This window comes from Alosa pseudoharengus, unplaced genomic scaffold, assembly GCF_046254945.1.
Source record: "Alosa pseudoharengus isolate Yale_2024_CS ecotype anadromous, Long Island Sound unplaced genomic scaffold, YU_APseudo_1.1 YU_APseudo_1.1_scf_2, whole genome shotgun sequence".
Taxonomy (NCBI): domain Eukaryota; kingdom Metazoa; phylum Chordata; class Actinopteri; order Clupeiformes; family Clupeidae; genus Alosa; species Alosa pseudoharengus.
The window spans coordinates 40,102,499-40,121,868 of NW_027468663.1; the positions used below are offsets into that span (position 1 = coordinate 40,102,499).

The following is a 19,370-nucleotide window of genomic DNA, read 5'->3' on the forward strand; positions in this document are numbered from 1 at the left end:
AGTACCTGCGGTATATACGTCAGTGGTGACGCATTTGTTATTGGCCAAACACAATGAGCTTGGCCACATACAGTGAGATAATGTGGGTTACCATTTAGCATAGAGCATCTCGAATAAACAATAATATGGACTCCAGGAGTCTCTATTAAAAGCGTCATGAACATTTGGAGACATCTCTATCAAAACATGTTATTCAACAATGCACAATTCAATTCTTATGACAGGTCCAGTAGAAGATTTCAGATGACCACATTTTGATCACATTGGCAATTAGTGTTAAAAAAAAATCCACAATTCAATTGATTCAGTTAAGGCCTGAGGCCCGGCCCAAGGTTGAACGCTATCCAGTTGTTAGATTGGCTATCCCAAAACCATTTTTTATTAATAATGATGTTAAGAACGTAGTCTACTTGATGTTATTGATGTGCAATTAAATTGGCCAAGTCAAGAATCAATTTTCATACAATGTCTGTGTTACCTTAACTTCATTGTGACACTTTGAATGATAAACTTCCAAGCGCAATTAACTTTATCAAGTGAAGCAATTTTTGTACATTGGTTTCTTAGCGTTAAAGTGGATAGAGAAAAAAGAAATCTAGCCTATCATTAATGACAAGAATGAGTGGGAAAATGTTGATTTGTCCTTTAAACGCCCCCAGTACCTTTCCCCAAGTTCCTCTTTTTTTTAACATGGCGAGGGACTTGAACTCTAACCTGGGATATTTATTCAAGCACAACTTTCTGTTCGGTCGCCCTCATATCCATCATTCTATCATCTCGCGATAGAAAGGGGATATATATTAAGAGCGAAAACCAGCACTCGTCCACTTGAAGGGGCGTTGGGTTTCCTTAAGGGTCCGTTAGCGGAGGCATATTCTTATCTTGACCTTAAGGTGCGGAGCATCCAGCAGTCATGTCGGACGCTGTGGTTAGTTTCATGAAGGATTTCTTGGCGGGTGGTGTCGCCGCTGCCATCTCCAAGACCGCCGTTGCCCCTATCGAGAGAGTAAAACTTCTGCTGCAGGTAAGACTAGTTTTTCTCTATGTACAATTCTTGCCAAATTAGCTGGTGGTAGATATTACATTCATGCGAAGCTAAAGTAACTACAGCCATGCATGCAATCATTCTAACAACAAAGCTGTTGGTGGGTAGAGTTGTAACTTTCATACGCGCGTGCCATCTCTATTTGGACATCTTCGAGGTGCTGAATCTGGTCGCTATCCAAGGTGCTATTGTTATCAGGTTTCATGCATAATGTGAAGAAATAATGATGTCTCTGTGTTTCGGTATTTTATTATAACACGTATTTAAATAAAAACGTGATGTCTTATTGTGGTGCACGATTTCGTCCTATTTGTTTGCATGGAATTACACTGCACTGTTGTTTGAGGCCTCGATTTTGATATTTCAAGGCATATTGAAAAGTCTTTCTAAGTTCAGACATCCATGTGGGATCTGTAAAACGTGCTTGCAAAGAGCTGTGATATTTGGTGTAAGTTTGTTCCTATAAATAACCATAGGCATGCAATTTAATACTTTCACCCTGCGAACAAGTGCAGCTTAAGGGTTGCTGCACGTGGTCTGTACCAGCGCTTTACTACAGGCATTTGTAATAGAACGCACTGAGTTTGTTGGTATAACTCTCCTCCATCACAATACGTAAAGCTTTTCCATTGTTTCTGCCCCCATTTTTTGTTCTACTGTGCAGGTACAACATGCCAGCAAACAAATCACAGCAGATATGCAATATAAAGGTATTGTGGACTGTGTGGTCAGAATCCCCAAAGAGCAGGGCTTCTTGTCCTTCTGGAGAGGCAACCTGGCCAACGTCATCAGGTACTTCCCTACCCAGGCCCTCAACTTTGCCTTCAAGGACAAATACAAGAAGATTTTCCTGGGTGGCATTGATCAGAAGACACAGTTCTGGCGCTGGTTCGCTGGTAACCTCGCATCTGGAGGAGCAGCCGGTGCCACTTCCCTTTGCTTCGTCTACCCCCTTGACTTCGCCAGAACCAGGCTCGCCGCTGACATCGGTAAAAGCGGAGCAGAGAGAGAGTTTACCGGTCTGGGCAACTGCATCGCCAAGATTTTCAAGTCCGATGGTCTCAGAGGCCTCTACCAAGGGTTCAATGTGTCCGTGCAGGGCATCATCATCTACAGAGCAGCCTACTTCGGTTGCTTCGACACAGCTAAGGGTAAGAGTGCGCCAGGCCAATATACAGATAACCACAACATTTAACATGGTCAGTTCTTCAAGTATTAAGCGCTGGTTATCCAGAAGCAGGAGCATGTCCAAATTATTTTACTTAACATCTTTTTACAGGTATGCTGCCAGACCCTAAGAACACACACATCGTCATCACCTGGATGATTGCTCAGACTGTCACCGCGGCCGCTGGTATCATTTCATATCCCTTCGACACAGTCAGACGTCGTATGATGATGCAGTCTGGACGTAAAGGAGGTAAGTCCTGACAGAGCAAACGTTATATGTAGGTGGACAAAGCCAACTGCCAAACAATGGAAACCAAGAATTCTCCTGCTTGACTATGTTGTCTGAAATTAAATTTACACATGGAAATTACGCACACAGGAAATAAGCGTTCTCTGCATTAAATGTACGCAGGGAAATTACGCACACGAAATAAGTGTTCTCGGTATTAAACTTACTCAGGAAATTACGCACACTAAATACGTTTTTGAATTAACACTCGTTATATTTGTTCCTTCCATCAGCTGATATTATGTACTCGGGCACAATCGACTGCTGGAAGAAGATCACCAAGGATGAGGGTGCCAAAGCCTTCTTCAAGGGCGCGTGGTCCAACGTGATCAGAGGCGCGGGTGGCGCATTCGTGTTGGTCCTGTACGACGAGATCAAGAAAGTCGTATAAACATTCTAAGCACCCTTCTGTTAAAGGAAACCTTTTTAATGCCATCTATGTCTTAAGTGTATGATTGACTCCAACTGGGTATGATTCTGGGGTAGATGTGTATTTTGTTGAGCCTTTGGGTCACTGGCTATGAGTGGGGCGTGTCTCCCCTGAAACCTCTATGTGTATATATATATATATCCTACCTGCCAGCCAACTGTAAAAAGCTCAGTCAATCTTTCAGTCTAGGGCACCACAAGTGCTGATTGGAAGCTACATTTATTTATTCCCACAATTAACTGCAAATTTATGCTCCAGTGAAACATTGCCTGAAATGTTTTTGGTTGCTCTTTTGTCCCATAAACAGAATTTCCTTCAAGCGATGAGACCCTGTATTGAAGGCCTAGTATTTATTGTGGTGTATTACACCTGAATGTTCTTTTAATAAGAATAAACCTAAACAATACATCTTACTGCTATTCTCTGGCTCTATTTGTTACGTTTTCACCAAGTCTAACTGGCATCATTAATCAGTACCAGAAATATCGCAACATCTCATCATCTCTAAGTAATAGTGACACATCTGATAGCATGGATAAGGGCTGTGGTGATGATAAAGGCACCTGCCATTAACTGACAAGAGCACATCTTTAGAACCTCTGCCAGTAGATGCTGTCAACACACTATTGATATCCGCTGACACAACAGAGTAGAGATAACAGGTTGAGTGTTATTTAAAATCCTCCACACTTGGATAAAGCAACAAGAAGCTTTATTATTGAATAAAAATGAAAAACAATACAACTCACAGGTGCACAATATAAAATCTGTTTCCACTTTGACCCATGGTTACTGATTTGTTGGTCATATGTACCAACACGATGTACATAAATATTAATTTATATATCTTTCTTTTCAAATTACATCTGTACAAAATGGGGCAAAAAGAGTGGCGATTAGCTTTTGACACCAAGATACAGAGGCTGTGTGAGTGACATATTGGTACCACCTATGAAGCTGCAGATAGAAGGCTTATGACACCTGAAGCAATGCATTGGTGCACATGCAAATACAGAGCACTAGTTTGATTGGATTTTCCTAGATGATTCACCATACAGATTTCTACAGAGGCTCACATGTGGTAAATTCTACGGGAAAAAAACATAGGACATCAAACCAACTGAGCGTTACTCTGTTAATGGCAATATTACGGTACACATATTTTAAACCAGGACCAAGAAAGTCAATAATAATTCAACTGAACTAAGTAGGATTGTAAACTGATGGAATGGTATTGTGATCCCAACATTTAAGACCAGTGGCACAAGCTGACATCTACCCTGGTAACTTCCTGACCTTGCAATGGTCTAGGAGGGTTTGGCATGGTGAACTCATTTCACCCAGTGGACGTTTGGCGGCTGGCCGCTGTCCCCTCAGGACCAGGCAGGCCGAGGGGTGGTGCTGCGGCTGGGCTTGGTGGGGGCAGGGGAAGGGCGAGAGCCAGGCCTGGGGCCCAGGCGCACGCCTGCACTGTAAGGCCTGCTGCTCCCCCCTGTGACGGCAGAGGCAGGTAACAGGACAGGTATGAGATATAGGCTCTCAGGAAATAAAGGCTCACACGCACTGACTAACAGGAGCACAACTATTCTAGAATATATACCTTGTGAACTTTTGGAGAGAGACGTCTCTAGTTTGGAGTGGTAGTCCTCGATGGTAGAGGTCGGGAGGGGGGTGCACAGGTATCTGGCTTGGCGCTGATAGTCTGCCAATTGCTCTGTCCGTGTTATGCCTTTGCTGGGCTTCACTGACTCCAGTCTCTTCAGGAAGGCCTGCAGGCAAACACAGTGGAGCGCAGAACAAATCACTGTTACAAGAGCTTTATACTGACAAGAGCAGTCAGGTGGCTTCAGAACCTCAGTCCTATCTCCCCAATGAAATCAAATTCTAGCATGCAGATCCTAATCTAAATCTACATGATCACGTAGGAGGACCAAGATATTGTGACCCATGATCACGTAATAGGACCAAGATATTGTGACCCATGACCACTTAGGAGGACCAAGATATTGTCTGAAACTTTAGAGTAAATCGAACCCGTATTTAAGATGAATGGACACACAGACACAAACACACACACGGACCAAATTACAATACCTTACTCCTTCCCTCTATGAAACCTATGAAGAGCAGTGATGCAGTAATAACTTATAAACATTCTCAGTGTCGATCAGAGAACTGTGAAAGCAGCTACATACATTTGTTGTTGCCTCGATCGGTTTAATGTGTTCATAAATAGAAAATAAATGAATCGGGTCTTTGTGTACAATGGGATTTCCTACAACCCCATTAGCAAAAATGTTGGGACGCTGTGTAAAATGTCAATAAAAACAGAATTTGGTGATCTGCAAATCACGTAAACCTATATTACTTCGCAAAAAGAACAGGACAGTGGAGAATGACAGGAAGCGAGTGGGAGAGAATCGGGGTGGGATCTGGAAAGGACCACGGGGAGGGAATCGAACCCGGGTCGTCGGCGTACGGTGCAGGTGCCCCAGCCAGTTGCGCCACAGCTGGGGTCAAATTTGACTATTTTATGAAAAATGTAAACTCATTTTGATGACAGGGACAGGGGCAACAAAAGGCTGGTAAAGTTAACATAAGGAGGAACATTTCACAACTAATTAGGTCAACTGGCGACATGATTGGGTATGAAATGAATTGGGCATGCCAGAGAGGCACATGATATTTGAACAATATTCAGAGAATCAAGAAAAAGCTCTGCATTTATTGGACAGGGCTGAAAAACAATATGAAATGGTTGTGATCTTTAGAGCCTCATATAGCATTGCATTAAAAAACAGACCTGATTTTGTAATGAAAACCATTGCATGGGCTCAGGAAAACGTTTGGCAACAATTTGCCTATGAAAACAGTTTGGTGCCCCATCCACAAATGCTGGTTAAAACTCTACCATGCAAATAAGAGACCATATTTACAGTTTTTCTCAGTCGCTCAGACTTTTTTCTAAATCTTTCCTGTATTGGTAAATTGCTCCCAGGTGAATCTTGACTTTCTCTAACAAAGGTGCATCTCATGAACCATCAACTGGCAAGTATATATATAGCCGGAGCATTTCTACTTTTTTTCCCTTTGTGCTATGTGCTGTCTTTTCCTTTCTGTATCACAATAACATGGTCTGTCAACAAATTACAGTACAGACAGTAAAAGCGTAAATGGGAATCTCGTCCAGTGTCTTGCAATCAAACTACCACATACACTAAGGTGTAACCTACAATTTACAGTACTGTACTTGTCATCAAAACTTTAGCCATAGTTTACATCAGAACATTCCTCCAGAATACAGTTATATTGACAACATGACTAAGCAATTTGACTGTCTTTTACGTACATAATGACACAAGGACGATTTTGAGAAATGCACTTACTGTTTTGCAAATGTCGAGGAGGATTCGAGGAAATGTACCAAAGAGACTGAGAAAAACTGTAAAGGCATAATATGAAGTTTCAGGTATTTTTGGTAACTCAAGAGCTCCCCCTAGAGTCATGATATATTTATATTTTACTTTACCATTGTAAATAGCCTGCTTCTCATGGCTTGTTCCCCCTGTACACTATCTCCAAAGAGCGGTATTTACTGACAAGGTATTGTTTCACGATTCTAGCGAGATGTCTTCGGGTCGGCAATTGCAGTTGCTAGTTCTCTCGGTAGTGACCCGCTACGGCTATGCTCTATTTATTGCTATGCTAGGAGAACTATTCCGGTATTACAAGTTTGTTTATCATCAAATTGGCTTCATAGAGGTTATATTAAGGTAAACATTTTGCATAGTGTACCTTTAAACATGATCAACAAATGCTGCCGTATTCTCTGAGCCTGAGGTCATTTAAGATGGCTGGAAAAGCATTGAAAACTGTCCTGTGGTCAGACCAATCCAAAAGTTCATTCTTTTTGGACATCATTGACTCCACATCCTCCAGACTAAAGATAGAGATTGTCCAACTTATTATCACTGCACAGTTCAAAACCCAGCATTTGATAATGGTATGGGGGAGCATTTATGGTTATGGCGTGGACATCTGGAAAGACACAATTAATTCGGAATGATACAGGTTTTGAGCAACATATAGACTGCTATCCAGACAATGACTTTTTCGGGGAAGTCCTTGAATATTTGCAAAATGTATTGTGCACATATTACTGCAGTATGAGTCTGTAAAAGCGCTCTGGCTGCAGTCCAAATCTGCCACATTTAGGGTTGCATGAAAACAAGAAAAACAAGAATGGGACATTATGTATACTAGTGCAGTGCCCGCCCAAACATGCCTGTAGAAAACCCGTAGCCCAATTACATGCCCGCAGGGATGCCTGCTTTAAAAATAAGATGATGATGGGGAAAAACTTCATTCCAGCTAAGTATTCAATAAAATCAATTCGACTAACAGTTTGACAGATATGCGAGCCTACAGTGCTGTGTGAGAGGGGGGAGTGGATTAACCTGACAATAGGCAGATGAATTTCGCTCCGCCTAGCTCCACTCATCCATCTGGAACCGATCCATTAAAGTGTTGCTTCAGAAGGCTGGGCCTAATCAAAAAATGCTTGCATATGATTGAATAAGCCACTTGTCCGTCATCTATTGACGTGCTACTTCAACCACTCACATCGAATCCAACCCGTGACGCTGATTACAGTCTCACAGTCGATTCTACGCTATGTCACATCTATGAAACTCCCGCCCTGCGTCCTGATTGGCTGAACCATAAAGTCGGTTGCAGAAATCACTCTCAATGGAAGAGATCTCAGATGGATGTGAGTGAAGCTAGGCGGAGCTAAGCGGAACGACATTCATCTGGCTATTGTCAGGTTAGGAGTGGATACAGTAGAGCGAAGAAAGCCAATGTGCGCTTCTTTTACTGATATATTTAACAATATTTTTTGCATTTCTATTCCAAACAACGTCAAACTTGGCACTGCACTTACCCATGTCCGTAGCAAGACACCTGGGAAGTTTGAAATGAATGAACGGTTCGACAGATATGCGTATAACACACAGACACACACACACTGGCACACAGACAGACAGACGTTCCTGTAATTTATAGATAGATGTTCACTTTGTACTGTTCAAAATTAGCGTAGCGGTACAAAATATGACCGCCGCTCAGTCCTGCACATCCATTCCGCGAAAATAAATCATATTAATGAATTTGTCTCCATCTTCTACTCCATCCCCCACTCTTGAAACTTTTGTGTATGCTTGTTTGGAATGTGTGTTTGCACACATTCCGCACACAAAGTAGCCTACTGGCGCTGCAAAGGTGAATAGATTTGTTTCTGGGCCAAAAAATCTGTAACATTGTTATAAAACCTTTAAAATCTCTAAACAATCACAAGTAGGGCAGTTCATCACAGTCCATCCATTGCAACTGGACTGATGAAAGGTACACCTGTAGGCTACATTGTATTTGGGAAAAGCAGAAGGTAGCAGCATAATGTATTTATTTATTTATTATTAAACAAAACAATCCCTGTCAGTTCCATGCAGTTTTCAACAGCTATCAAGAAGAGAGGTCATGTCATGGATTTTTGTGAATGTTTCTTCTTCTACATATGCATAAGTTTAGTCATCTAGTTCAAATGATATTCAGCTTTATTGTCAATGCACAAATTAAATACCAGTAGTCTAAAACAAAATGCCGTTTTACCCAGTGGTGCAAATAACTGACATGTCCAAAGGGCCTTCATGAAATGCGTTGCGAGACTGTTCATACACATTTTAACGGGCAAAGTTGAAGAGCTACTCTCCGTTATTGTTTGTGCAAATAATATGCTGATTCATGTTCCCTTGCATTTTGCAACCATGAGGTTAATGGTTAAGCTCAATCTTTTGACGCAATCTTTTGATTTTCACCCAGCCTAGTCCATGGTAGGCGCCCGATAGAAAATATTGTTTAATTTTGCGATTGAGATATCCACGCACTGGCGCCCCCCCCTGCGACGTGTTCGCCCCCCGGTTTTAGAGCTATTCTAAATGCAAAAATGCATAGAGGGAGTTATGACAAAACCGTGACTGTTAACAAACTATAAGCCATATAAGGTAGGCCCTATGCTAGGCCTATTACACAACACAAATTGTCGCTAGGCTATGCTGGCGACCCAAATAAAATCTCCGTTGGAACCAATGGCTTACACCTTACAGAATAAAGCTGCCACCTCTTGGCGAAAAGTTAATAGTTTTGCATATCAGTAGTAATAAATTTCACGTAGCTGTGAATCACGGAAAGGGCGAATGAAGTGGACACTTCTAAATGGAACCCAACCCACTGTACAGTAGCTCAAGGTCTGTGGCTAAAGCAGCCATAATGAAAGCGTTATCATTGTTTGGATACTTCACACACACGTGTTTTTTAATCGCATAGACTACAACTACGAAGCTGGAATCAAAGCACATCGACTCCCCTCTCACACCCTAAACACGCACTTCGAACAAACAAAAAGCGCCTCAGTCTCACGGAATAGCCATAGGCAAAACTGTATCTGACCGGTGTAACGTTGGTACTAAATCATTCATCGCAAAGAATGATTTTTGTAGCACGTGCAACAAATATGTGTAGGTACAGCCCTGCCCTGAATACATCTCAACGTGCGCTCTAAAACATCTGGTTTAAATGGAGATGTAGATCATCACGGGATCATAGACAGGTTATCTTTCAGGTAGCCTATATATTTTCCATTAAAAAACCATCACGTAGCGAACGTGTTGTGGCTAACTCACTTAGCTCCTGTTAGTAGCCTAGGTTATGGTCATAAGCAAATGAGATGACAGTCGAAAGATACAATTAGTGCTGTTATCGATTTGCTTGGTAGCCTATAAACGCATTTATGGTTTTCTACAAATACATCAATAATCAAATTGGCCTCCATCACTCAACCATGCTAACGGTAACATTATTTTACCTACGTTCTGCTATTGATAGGATTAACGTAGCCTACCTGCAGTAAAAAACAAGCATGTCCGATAAACATTCTCAGATTTATTTCGGCTTCAAGAGGAAATGGGAATTACATGTCATGCAGAAATCATCCTACCCTTAGACGTTCTCTGCGGTAAACTACTGTAGCCTACAGTCTTGTCCTTGTAGGAAGCATAGTGTCTTTCCAACCCACTTTAGATTAACTTCCAACAAAATTACGTCTCACTGCAACGATGCGCCATCTAGTGGACAAACGACTACTTATCGCCAATACTGGAAATGCAGCCATGATGATGATGATGAATATTTATTTTGGCTTTCTTTTAATCCTACTGAATTTGTAATTATGTATCGGCCGTTCTAATACCGATAGTATGTGGGTGCCTGTGTGTGTGTGTGCATGTGTATATGTGTGCACCACCATCTACAGGCCAATGAGTGTAGAGTCACTAAATGTACACATAACTTATTTTTTTAGAACCCCCCATGGAAGAAATTCTACGAAACTTGGCATACCCCCAGAGAATGTCAGGTTAATCATACACATAAAATTTGGTGCAGTTCTGAACGTCTTTACTGAAGAGAGGGGCGATTAAAGCAGAATGATATTGCATTTTCATTTTTTACCGGGGGGGTGCAAATCACAAATGAGTGATTATGGGCTAAGTTGATATACCATAAAAATTTCTTCATCCTCGGTGCCACGGTTCAGGTAGTTATTTAGGAAAAACTGCATTTTTTGGGTTTCGTGGGGCCCAGTGCGGAGGGGGAGTGGCCCCCGGGGACCAAACGAAAATTTTCCGTAAAAGTCTAGTGGGGCTACATACCCACCACATTTCATGTGCCCCGGTGTTTCGGTGCCCCGGGTATCGTTGACCAAAATTTCAGGAAGTGGATGACGAAAAAAAAAAAAAAAAAAAAAAAAAAAAAAAAAAAACTTTGACAATCCCTATATGACCGCTTTGCTAGCTTCGCTGGCGGTCATAATAAAGGGTTTACATGTTTCACAAATCATAGCATTGTGTTTTTATTGACATTTTTGTACAGTGTACCAACTTTTTTGGAAAGAGGGTTGTATATAGTAATCAGATGATGCACTAGATCACCCTAAAGATATAATTTAGGGTGATATAATTTTATGGTGTAATTCAGTACTGAACTGAATTTGTTTTCCACGATAGGTAGTCTGATGGTGGCCAAAGCCATAACCTTGTTTAACTTTGAGCTTGTGCATGTGGGCACCATAACTTCACCTTCTCAACTGACTGAACATGATGTGCCTTACCAATCACACCTCCAAGATGGAGAAAGACTTTTTGAAAAAAAAAAAATACTGCAGGGGGAAAATCTTATGCTTAAAATAATCTTTTGGTTTTACCTTTATTCATAATCATTCATTTATATTACAGTGTGAAACCTCTGAACCATTAGATCTGTAAATGCAGCTGTGTGCAGCCCAGAGGTGAATGAGAACCATAGGCTTGCATGTAAAAATAGCTGATGGCCATAGACCAAAATGTCACGAGTGGCCATGCCACACTGTAGTGCTGGAGACTGCCATGTGGAAACATCCTAGTCAGCACAACCCCAATGCAAAGGACACAGTGGAAAACAGTGAAAGGGGACATATTCTCTTTCGTAAGGCCAAGGCTAGACTGACCTTATGCAATGATAAAGCTTCACTACTCATTCTGAATATTACCATCATACCATAGTTGGGGATATTATTTGAGCCCCTGTAGCTACACTGGTAAAGCAATAAAAGAAAGAAAGTCATGGGGTGAGTTGTGAATGTTTTTTTTTATATATGTGTGGAGATTTCCAACATCATATGTATGTTTTGAATCAAACAAAAAAAATGCTAAAACAAACTCTGTTCTAGACAACTCTGGTTCAGTCCATCATCATTCGTTTACCAATCAGAAAATTACCAAAGCCTGACATACACCAGTGTGTATGATAAGTAGAGTTTAAAAACAAAAGCCTGACCTACACCAGTGCGTATGATAAGTAGAGTTTTCAAAGCCTGACATACACCAGTGCGTATGATAAGTAGAGTTTTAAAAGCCTGACATACACCAGTGTGTATGATAAGTAGAGTTTTAAAAGCCTGACATACACCAGTGTGTATGATAAGTAGAGTTTTAAAAGCCTGACATACACCAGTGTGTATGATTAGAGTTGTAAAAGCCTGACATACACCAGTGTGTATGATAAGTAGAGTTTTAAAAGCCTGACATACACCAGTGTGTATGATTAGAGTTGTAAAAGCCTGACATACACCAGTGTGTATGATAAGTAGAGTTTGAAATGAGTAGTACAAATGGAGGTCTTGAGAGGGGGGCAAACAGAACTTGCAGCTCAGAGTAAATGTCTGTCACGTGGAGAGTGGAGAGAGTGACTGAGGGAGTGAAGGGAGGAATAAAATGATCCCATGAAGGATAGGGTTACTCCTTAAAACTAAGAATAGAGGGAGGGAAGATGAGAGACAGTGTGAGTATGAGTGTGTGTGTGTGTGTGTGTGTGTATATAAGAGTGGGGGTGAGCTGGACCCTCAAGACAGGGTACAGTGTGTCCTTGATTTAAGAACAGACTCCGCATTACACAATAACAGGAAAAAAGACTCAACCAGCTGCAGCTCCGCTTAATACTGACCTCAACACAGCTGGTAGCTTAAGCTAATTCATAGTGCTGAAGCAGTTGAACACTGTCTCTTTCCACAAAGACCACAACACCTAAAGATAGACAAAAAAATATCCCAAGAGCTAACTAAATTATGAATTTGAAGTACTGGTTTATCTGGTTATTGAGCAATCTCAAGAGGCTTCAGACTCATATCAGCAATGTAAAAAGCAGTCATTTCCTCTTTGTGTAGACATCTTGTGGGGTAAGGGTTAGTTCTCTAGAATGTCAAGACACCAGCAGAGTGGCGTAGAGCCCACCCCACCCCACCCCACCCCAGTCTCCGAGCCCTCCGCTCCACCTGCTGTGGTTCGTCTCCTCTGGCTTCTCTGGCCATCTCTACTTTCACTCCTTGTCACTTTCCCTGCTCTGGGCGCTGCCCTCTTGGCTCGGCTGTCCGACGTCACCCGACTGACCAGGACTCGACTGAGCTAAGCGACCAGGTACTGTACAGCGCGGTGGCTATGAAGGCTAGGATAAATTAGATCCTAATCATCTCTTGTAGATCATAAACACATTTCACTGAAGCTACCTTTCGTCACAGTGCAGGCAGGCACATATTGTGTTAGAGAACTGGGCTCCCTGGGAATGGAAACTATGCTGTTTGTTGTTGGCAACCTGCCTTACCAACTGAGCTACAAGAGCTACTGCATATTTCTGTTGCACCTACGGAGCGACTGAACATTCTGTGCACCCGTCAATGGTTATCAATGAATTATCATTGTTGTATTGTTATCCAATGGAGGAACTTCTACATTTTCTGACAGCTTGTAAGCCAGTGCTTAAGCCAGAAGCAACCAATCAAAATACTCTCAGATCTATTTCAATAATAATATTATGTATAATATTTAATAATAATAATTGTATTATTCAATAAAAGAAAATCAGAAGAGAAGTTGTGGATCCCTGGATTTTAACACCTCAGTGAATGGTGGACTTGACCCTGCATCCACATGCCTTCACCTTGTCCAAACCCCACTGACCCCTTAACTCCATGAGGAGCTGACCTGAAGGGGACAGCGCGAGCCCTCTGCCCAGAGCTGGCCGTCATCACTGACATCAGTGTCATAAGATCAGGCCCGGCGTGGAGAAGGCAGCTTCCTGAAAAGCTGAAGAGTAAATGGAAACTGCCACTGACATTGGAAGCCAGACTGACTGCTGAGAGATCATGCCAGGTTCTCACCTCTAGGTTACTGCAGATATGATTCTGGAAATGTGATGCACACAAATAAGCACCTTATTCAACATGTCATTCGAACACAAACAAATGACTCCTGTCCTCCAAACAGAATGACCTCTATATAATTTCGAAGCAAATTCAGAAGAAATTAATAAAACTGTTAATGCTTGAATGAAAATACTTCTGCGTTCAGACCACACCTGATGGGTCTGCAAATACCACAGCCTCCAGCAAAGCCTCATCATTCTGAGTCTGGAACATCAATCTATTAGCCAGTGCATTCATGGTGGTCTGTAAATACCCCTCTGGGTTCTGACTGGGCCAAAAGCATCAATAATGAGGGCCGATCAAAATGACATTGACATTGGTCTGTCTCATAGCTCATGTTATCAACAGCCCAGACCAAAATAGAGACAGTTAGCCTGGTACGTTCCCTGTAAGAAAATTAGCGGCAATGTCTAAACCTTTCTCTTATTAAAGGCCTATGTGACTGATCCATGTGCCTTCTGGTCACTGAGTTAAAACAAGTCTACAGGGCTTTGCAACCTCTCTCCAGACTCACCAGGTTAAGCCTACAGGACTTTGCGACCTCTCTCCAGACTCACCAGGTTAAGACTACAGGACTTTGCAACCTCTCTCCAGACACAAGAGGTTAAGCCTACAGGACTTTGCAACCTCTCTCCAGACACAAGAGGTTAAGCCTACAGGACTTTGCAACCTCTCTCCAGACTCACCAGGTTAAGACTACAGGACTTTGCGACCTCTCTCCAGACTCACCAGGTTAAGACTACAGGACTTTGCCACCTCTCTCCAGACACAAGAGGTTAAGCCTACAGGACTTTGCAACCTCTCTCCAGACTCACCAGGTTAAGCCTACAGGACTTTGCGACCTCTCTCCAGACTCACCAGGTTAAGACTACAGGACTTTGCAACCTCTCTCCAGACACAAGAGGTTAAGCCTACAGGACTTTGCAACCTCTCTCCAGACTCACCAGGTTAAGCCTACAGGACTTTGCGACCTCTCTCCAGACACAAGAGGTTAAGCCTACAGGACTTTGCGACCTCTCTCCAGACACAAGAGGTTAAGCCTACAGGACTTTGCGACCTCTCTCCAGACTCACCAGGTTCTCCCTCTCGATGCGCTTCTGCTCTCGCTGGCGGTTGATGGCGCTGTGGTAAAGGCGGGGGGTCGCCGGGGGGCCGCTGGCCCGGCGTGGGCCGCAGGTGGACGCAGTGTGGGCCGAGCCGGCGCTGGTGCTGGCAGAGCGCGAGCGTGGGCAGGGCTGTGACAGCTCCCGCAGCAGCCGCTGGTTCTCGCGGTCGATGCGCCACACCTCGTCGTTGCGGAAGCTGAAGTTGCGGCGCTGCTGCCGGCTGCTGGGACAGTCGCTCTGTGAGCTGCCGATGCTGAGCAGGCTGCGCTCATCACGGGCTGAGCTCACCTGGGAGTGCTCTACCGAGAGAGAGAGAGAGGGTTGAAGCGAAGTAGTCATCAAGGATCTTTGGTTCCACATAGGTTATAGATCTTTTTCTGCACACACTAAAAAAACATCTAAGATTTAACTGGTTTAGGAAGGCATTTGAAAATAAGAGGCGTTCCACATAATCATAGGACTTGATGTACAACTTCTGAGGGATCTCCCATGAGCTGCAAACCATAAAAATGTCTCTCCTCCATAGTCAAATAAATACTGCTGTTGACTTTTGGCACTTCCACAGATTGAGATGTGATACCTGATGGAGGCCCATGCGTATGCAGCTCTGGAAAACAGCACCATCTACAGTATTACATATGAATGCATGTGGGGAAAGCAAGCACAAATGATTTCTACTTCATGAGCGCCTACGCACTACCCATGGGGCCTTCTGTTCACCTTCTGGCTCAGAGCTCCTGGGTTTATCTACGTGATCTTCCAGTCTCACACTCTGGTTCAGGGAACTGGTCTCCTTCGTTTCCATGGCAAAAATGTCTATTTATAAAGGAAATGAAAAGAAACAGTCAGTTGAGTAAGGCACAGGCACAAGTACACACACACACACACGCGCGCACACACACACACACACACACACACACACACACACACACACACACACACACACACACACACACACACACACACACACACACACACACACACACACACACACACACACACACACACACACACACACACACACACACACATACACACAGCTGTGGTTCGTACTAGCGGCAATCAAGTCTAAAGTCCAAAACCATGTAAAATGTCAAAAGAGGTTAGAGTGGACCGAGTTGGAGTCCAAAGACATTCAAGTCCAAGTCAAAATGAAAAAGCCAAAATGAAAGAGACAGAGAGAGAAAAAAATCTCTTACTTGCAAGAGCAACTTGCAGGTTGATTTCAAAACTGAATTTATACTTCACCTTGTCTGAAAATGTCTTTAAAAATGTATATGTTATGTATGCATTAATATGTTTTACGAAACCTATGGACAGTAATTCAGAAGAAAGTGTACCCATTTTAAGCAGGCTCCTAAATATGCCTCTCTGCTCCAAACACGTCATATTACGTAAGAGAAGGTTAACATCTTAAATTGGCGCTTGAGCTCTGCATTCATTGTAAGCATAGATACTAGTCTGAGCAGTGGTGAGCGAGTTTGTCGTTTTTTTGGAAAATCATAATGGTTTATCATTGTGTTTGTGCTGGTTGCACTAATTCCAGCCTGTCAGGACATCATGTCCACCATTTTCCTTTTTCCATTTTCTTTCTGAAAAAGGTCACTTACAGTAATCAATGATTTTGTTTTGAATATAATACCAGCAGGTCCAAGACGTGATTGAGACCACAGAGAAACGTCTCGAATCCGGACTCGAGTACTACAGCCCTGGTTTATACACAGACATTGTTAACACAGGGTTCTAAATAGTGTTGCAACATACAGTTTCTTTAAAAGAGAATGCCTGAAAGTCTTCAATATCATGACCCACAATTCTGTAATCCTAGGAATTCACTCACCTTCTTGATCTGAATCCTCCCTTTTTAAGTTGTCGTCAGCAGTCACATTCAGGTCGACGGTGACATTGTGCTGCTTTGTTTTTTCCCCGGCCCATGCAGGTGCTGCTGCTGCTGATGCTGTTGTTGTTGCTGTTGCTACTGGCTCATCGGCTTTCACAGCGAACACAGGTAGGTCGAAGGACTGTGCAGGACTCATGTCAGGGGTGGAGAGAGGCGTGACGTCAGTCACCGTGTCCTCTGACTCCAGCGCAGGTCTCGCGAGGCCGCGGGCCCTCTCTCCGCCGGGCGCTGAGCCCAGCCGGGGCCTCCGTCTGGGGGACGACGTCACCAGGGCTGCCAGGGCTCTCCTGGGGGGCGAGAGCTCGGAGGAGGAGGAGGAGCCGTAGCCCTCTGCGTCGCTACTGCAAGAGCTCTCCAGCTCAGAGGAGGAGGAAGGCCGAGGGCTGTGCTTCCGGAATTTTCCACTGGATTTCCTCGGCGTGCCCTGCAATGGCTGGGTCTTATGTCTTGGCGGTGGGGGTTCTGGGGGTCTTTCCTCGTCGCTTCCCCCTGACTCTTCGCTCCGCTGGTATCCATCCTCATTGGCGTTGACGTCGAAATCGTCGAGAGCATAATCATCAAGGTCATCAAAGTCCTCCAGCTCCCTCTCGTCTGTTGAGGAAACTCTCGACCCACAGGAGGGACTCCTTGAACGTGGACGCTTATCGTCTTCTGAGTCCCTTTCCTGGCCGGAATGAAGTGAAGACACACTGGAGCACAGGCTCCCAGTGTCTGCTATTGACCTACCCTGTCTCTGCTCCTGACTTTTGTCCTCTTCTCCAATGTTTGAGCCATCATGTTCATCACTAGCTTTCAGTAAAACTGATGTACCTCCTTTTACCTCATCAGCTGTTTCACCACATCCATCATGCGCCAAAATATTATCTGCTGCCCTTTGTTCAGAGGACATTTTTGAGGACACATGACCCCTTATCTCAACGCCCGGGTCTGTACCATCCTTCTCTTCATTTCGTCTGATACTCTTCGAGTCAGAAACAGCACTTTTCTCCTCTCCATTCCAGTCCTCCACTTCTGATCCAGCCTTTCTGATCTCCTTCAGGTCAATGGACGCATCCTCTACCTGAGAGTTATTGTCATCCCTTTTATCATTAATTGAAAGTTCATTGGAGGACCTGCCACCATGAGGCACCGGACTTTGCTGTATGCTCTCTGAGTTCCCATGGTTCGGATTTTGACCATCTTCACCGTCACAGTCACTGTCAAAAAAGGAATGGTCAACCTCCCCCTCCAGCTCTTTCGGGCTGTACATTATTTAAAGAATTCCTGTGCAACAAGTGGACAAAGGAGAGACAAGAACAGTCAATGTCATTTACACCAAAATGTAGCCAAACACGGTCATAATACCATATTACAAAAACGTTAAATGTAAGACTGACACCAAAACAAAATGATGTTGCCTAAGGAAATGCGTATACAGTATATATTTTTAAAACACCAGTGTCCCAACTAACTCAACATTACGTTTGCCAATATGTAATGGTAATAGCAGAGGCTTCAGCTCACCTTAAAGCAGAAATAACTTAGCAAGCTAATATTATGCACCAATGTTGCTCTCTTAACCTGCTGTCATGAAGCCCTACTCTGTAAATATCCTGACAAAATAAGATGCCCCTCATCCTATCCTGACCACCCAACGTTTGGCTATGTTAACTTAGCTGTCATAGCTGTGCTTGCTTTCCATCCTTGATGCTACTGACTATTTCACATACAACATGTCTGTAAACGTCAGTCAGCAATGACTAGCAGAGTGATTAACGTTAGCGTGTTTATTATGCACATGCCACGATGTGGACAATTAGGTTAGCATGGAAAATTAGCTAACTTATCGGTTAGCTTGAACACAAAATCATAACGTTAGCACCTACCTGTCATTCACGTTTCAGATATATGACGCCATGATGTTCAACTGCTTGAGTGTTTGAGTATACGAGCTGTGCCACTTGAACCAGAAATTCTTTGAAGTGTTATTCTCCAAGAAAGAAAAAATAGCCTAATTTTCATGAGTAGCACAAACTGCACAAACAGTAGAATCCCTTATTAGTTCTAGACATTCTCTCTGGTAGAATTGCCTGAAGTTAGCGAACTGGCTACTGGCGAACTGAACACATCTCTACCCACGGTAACTAAGCAACGTCACTTCCTAAAGATCACGTTTGCCCTATGATTTACCCAAATAGCCCAGTAGATGGAGCTGGTTCATCTGGTTAACACCAGAGCCGTTACAAAGGGATCCTAAAGATTTAACAACATTTTAGAATAATGATGGACATATTTTTTTTTTAAAAGAAGAGTTTCTTGGGAGGGAAATATATCTTCCTGACGCTATGATTTTCTCTGCCAGCCTCTTAATCTTCGACACACATAAAAAGAGCTATCGATACAGGCAACTCACAAAACACGTCAGTCACAAACGCACAATGACTTTTTTCATTTATCTGAAAATGTCGATAGAGATAAAATATTTTGGCACTCCATCCCACACCCACAATCAGATTCCAACCCGATTTGCGCTGTGGTTTGATAAGAGGAGGGGGCATCTGACCCATCTGGTGCGCGCCTGACGTATCTATCTTCTCATCCAGTA

The 19,370-nt window shown here is 43.2% G+C and overlaps 2 protein-coding genes across 3 annotated transcripts; one reads left to right on the forward strand and one right to left on the reverse strand.

The window, feature by feature from the left end:
* The first annotated feature begins 779 nt into the window (after positions 1–779).
* Positions 780–3,347, forward strand: slc25a4 (solute carrier family 25 member 4). The gene is made up of 4 exons (XM_076295989.1): positions 780–1,024; positions 1,710–2,196; positions 2,325–2,465; positions 2,738–3,347. The coding sequence occupies exons 1-4, from the start codon at positions 914–916 to the stop codon at positions 2,893–2,895; spliced, it is 897 nt and encodes a 298-aa protein (XP_076152104.1). The 5' UTR covers positions 780–913; the 3' UTR covers positions 2,896–3,347.
* A 282-nt stretch (positions 3,348–3,629) lies between these two features.
* On the reverse strand, positions 3,630–18,894 carry cfap97 (cilia and flagella associated protein 97). Of its 2 annotated transcripts, XM_076294992.1 has the most exons (7): positions 18,652–18,894; positions 16,727–18,049; positions 15,607–15,702; positions 15,467–15,493; positions 14,854–15,185; positions 4,535–4,703; positions 3,630–4,426 (listed from the first exon to the last, which is right to left on the reverse strand). In XM_076294992.1, exons 2-7 carry the CDS (start codon positions 18,033–18,035, stop codon positions 4,308–4,310), a joined length of 2,052 nt encoding a protein of 683 aa, XP_076151107.1. In that variant the 5' UTR covers positions 18,036–18,049; positions 18,652–18,894; the 3' UTR covers positions 3,630–4,307. The 2 variants fall into 2 exon arrangements, with proteins under 2 accessions (XP_076151107.1, XP_076151108.1); XM_076294993.1 differs by lacking the exon at positions 15,467–15,493.
* Positions 18,895–19,370: the final 476 nt, after the last annotated feature.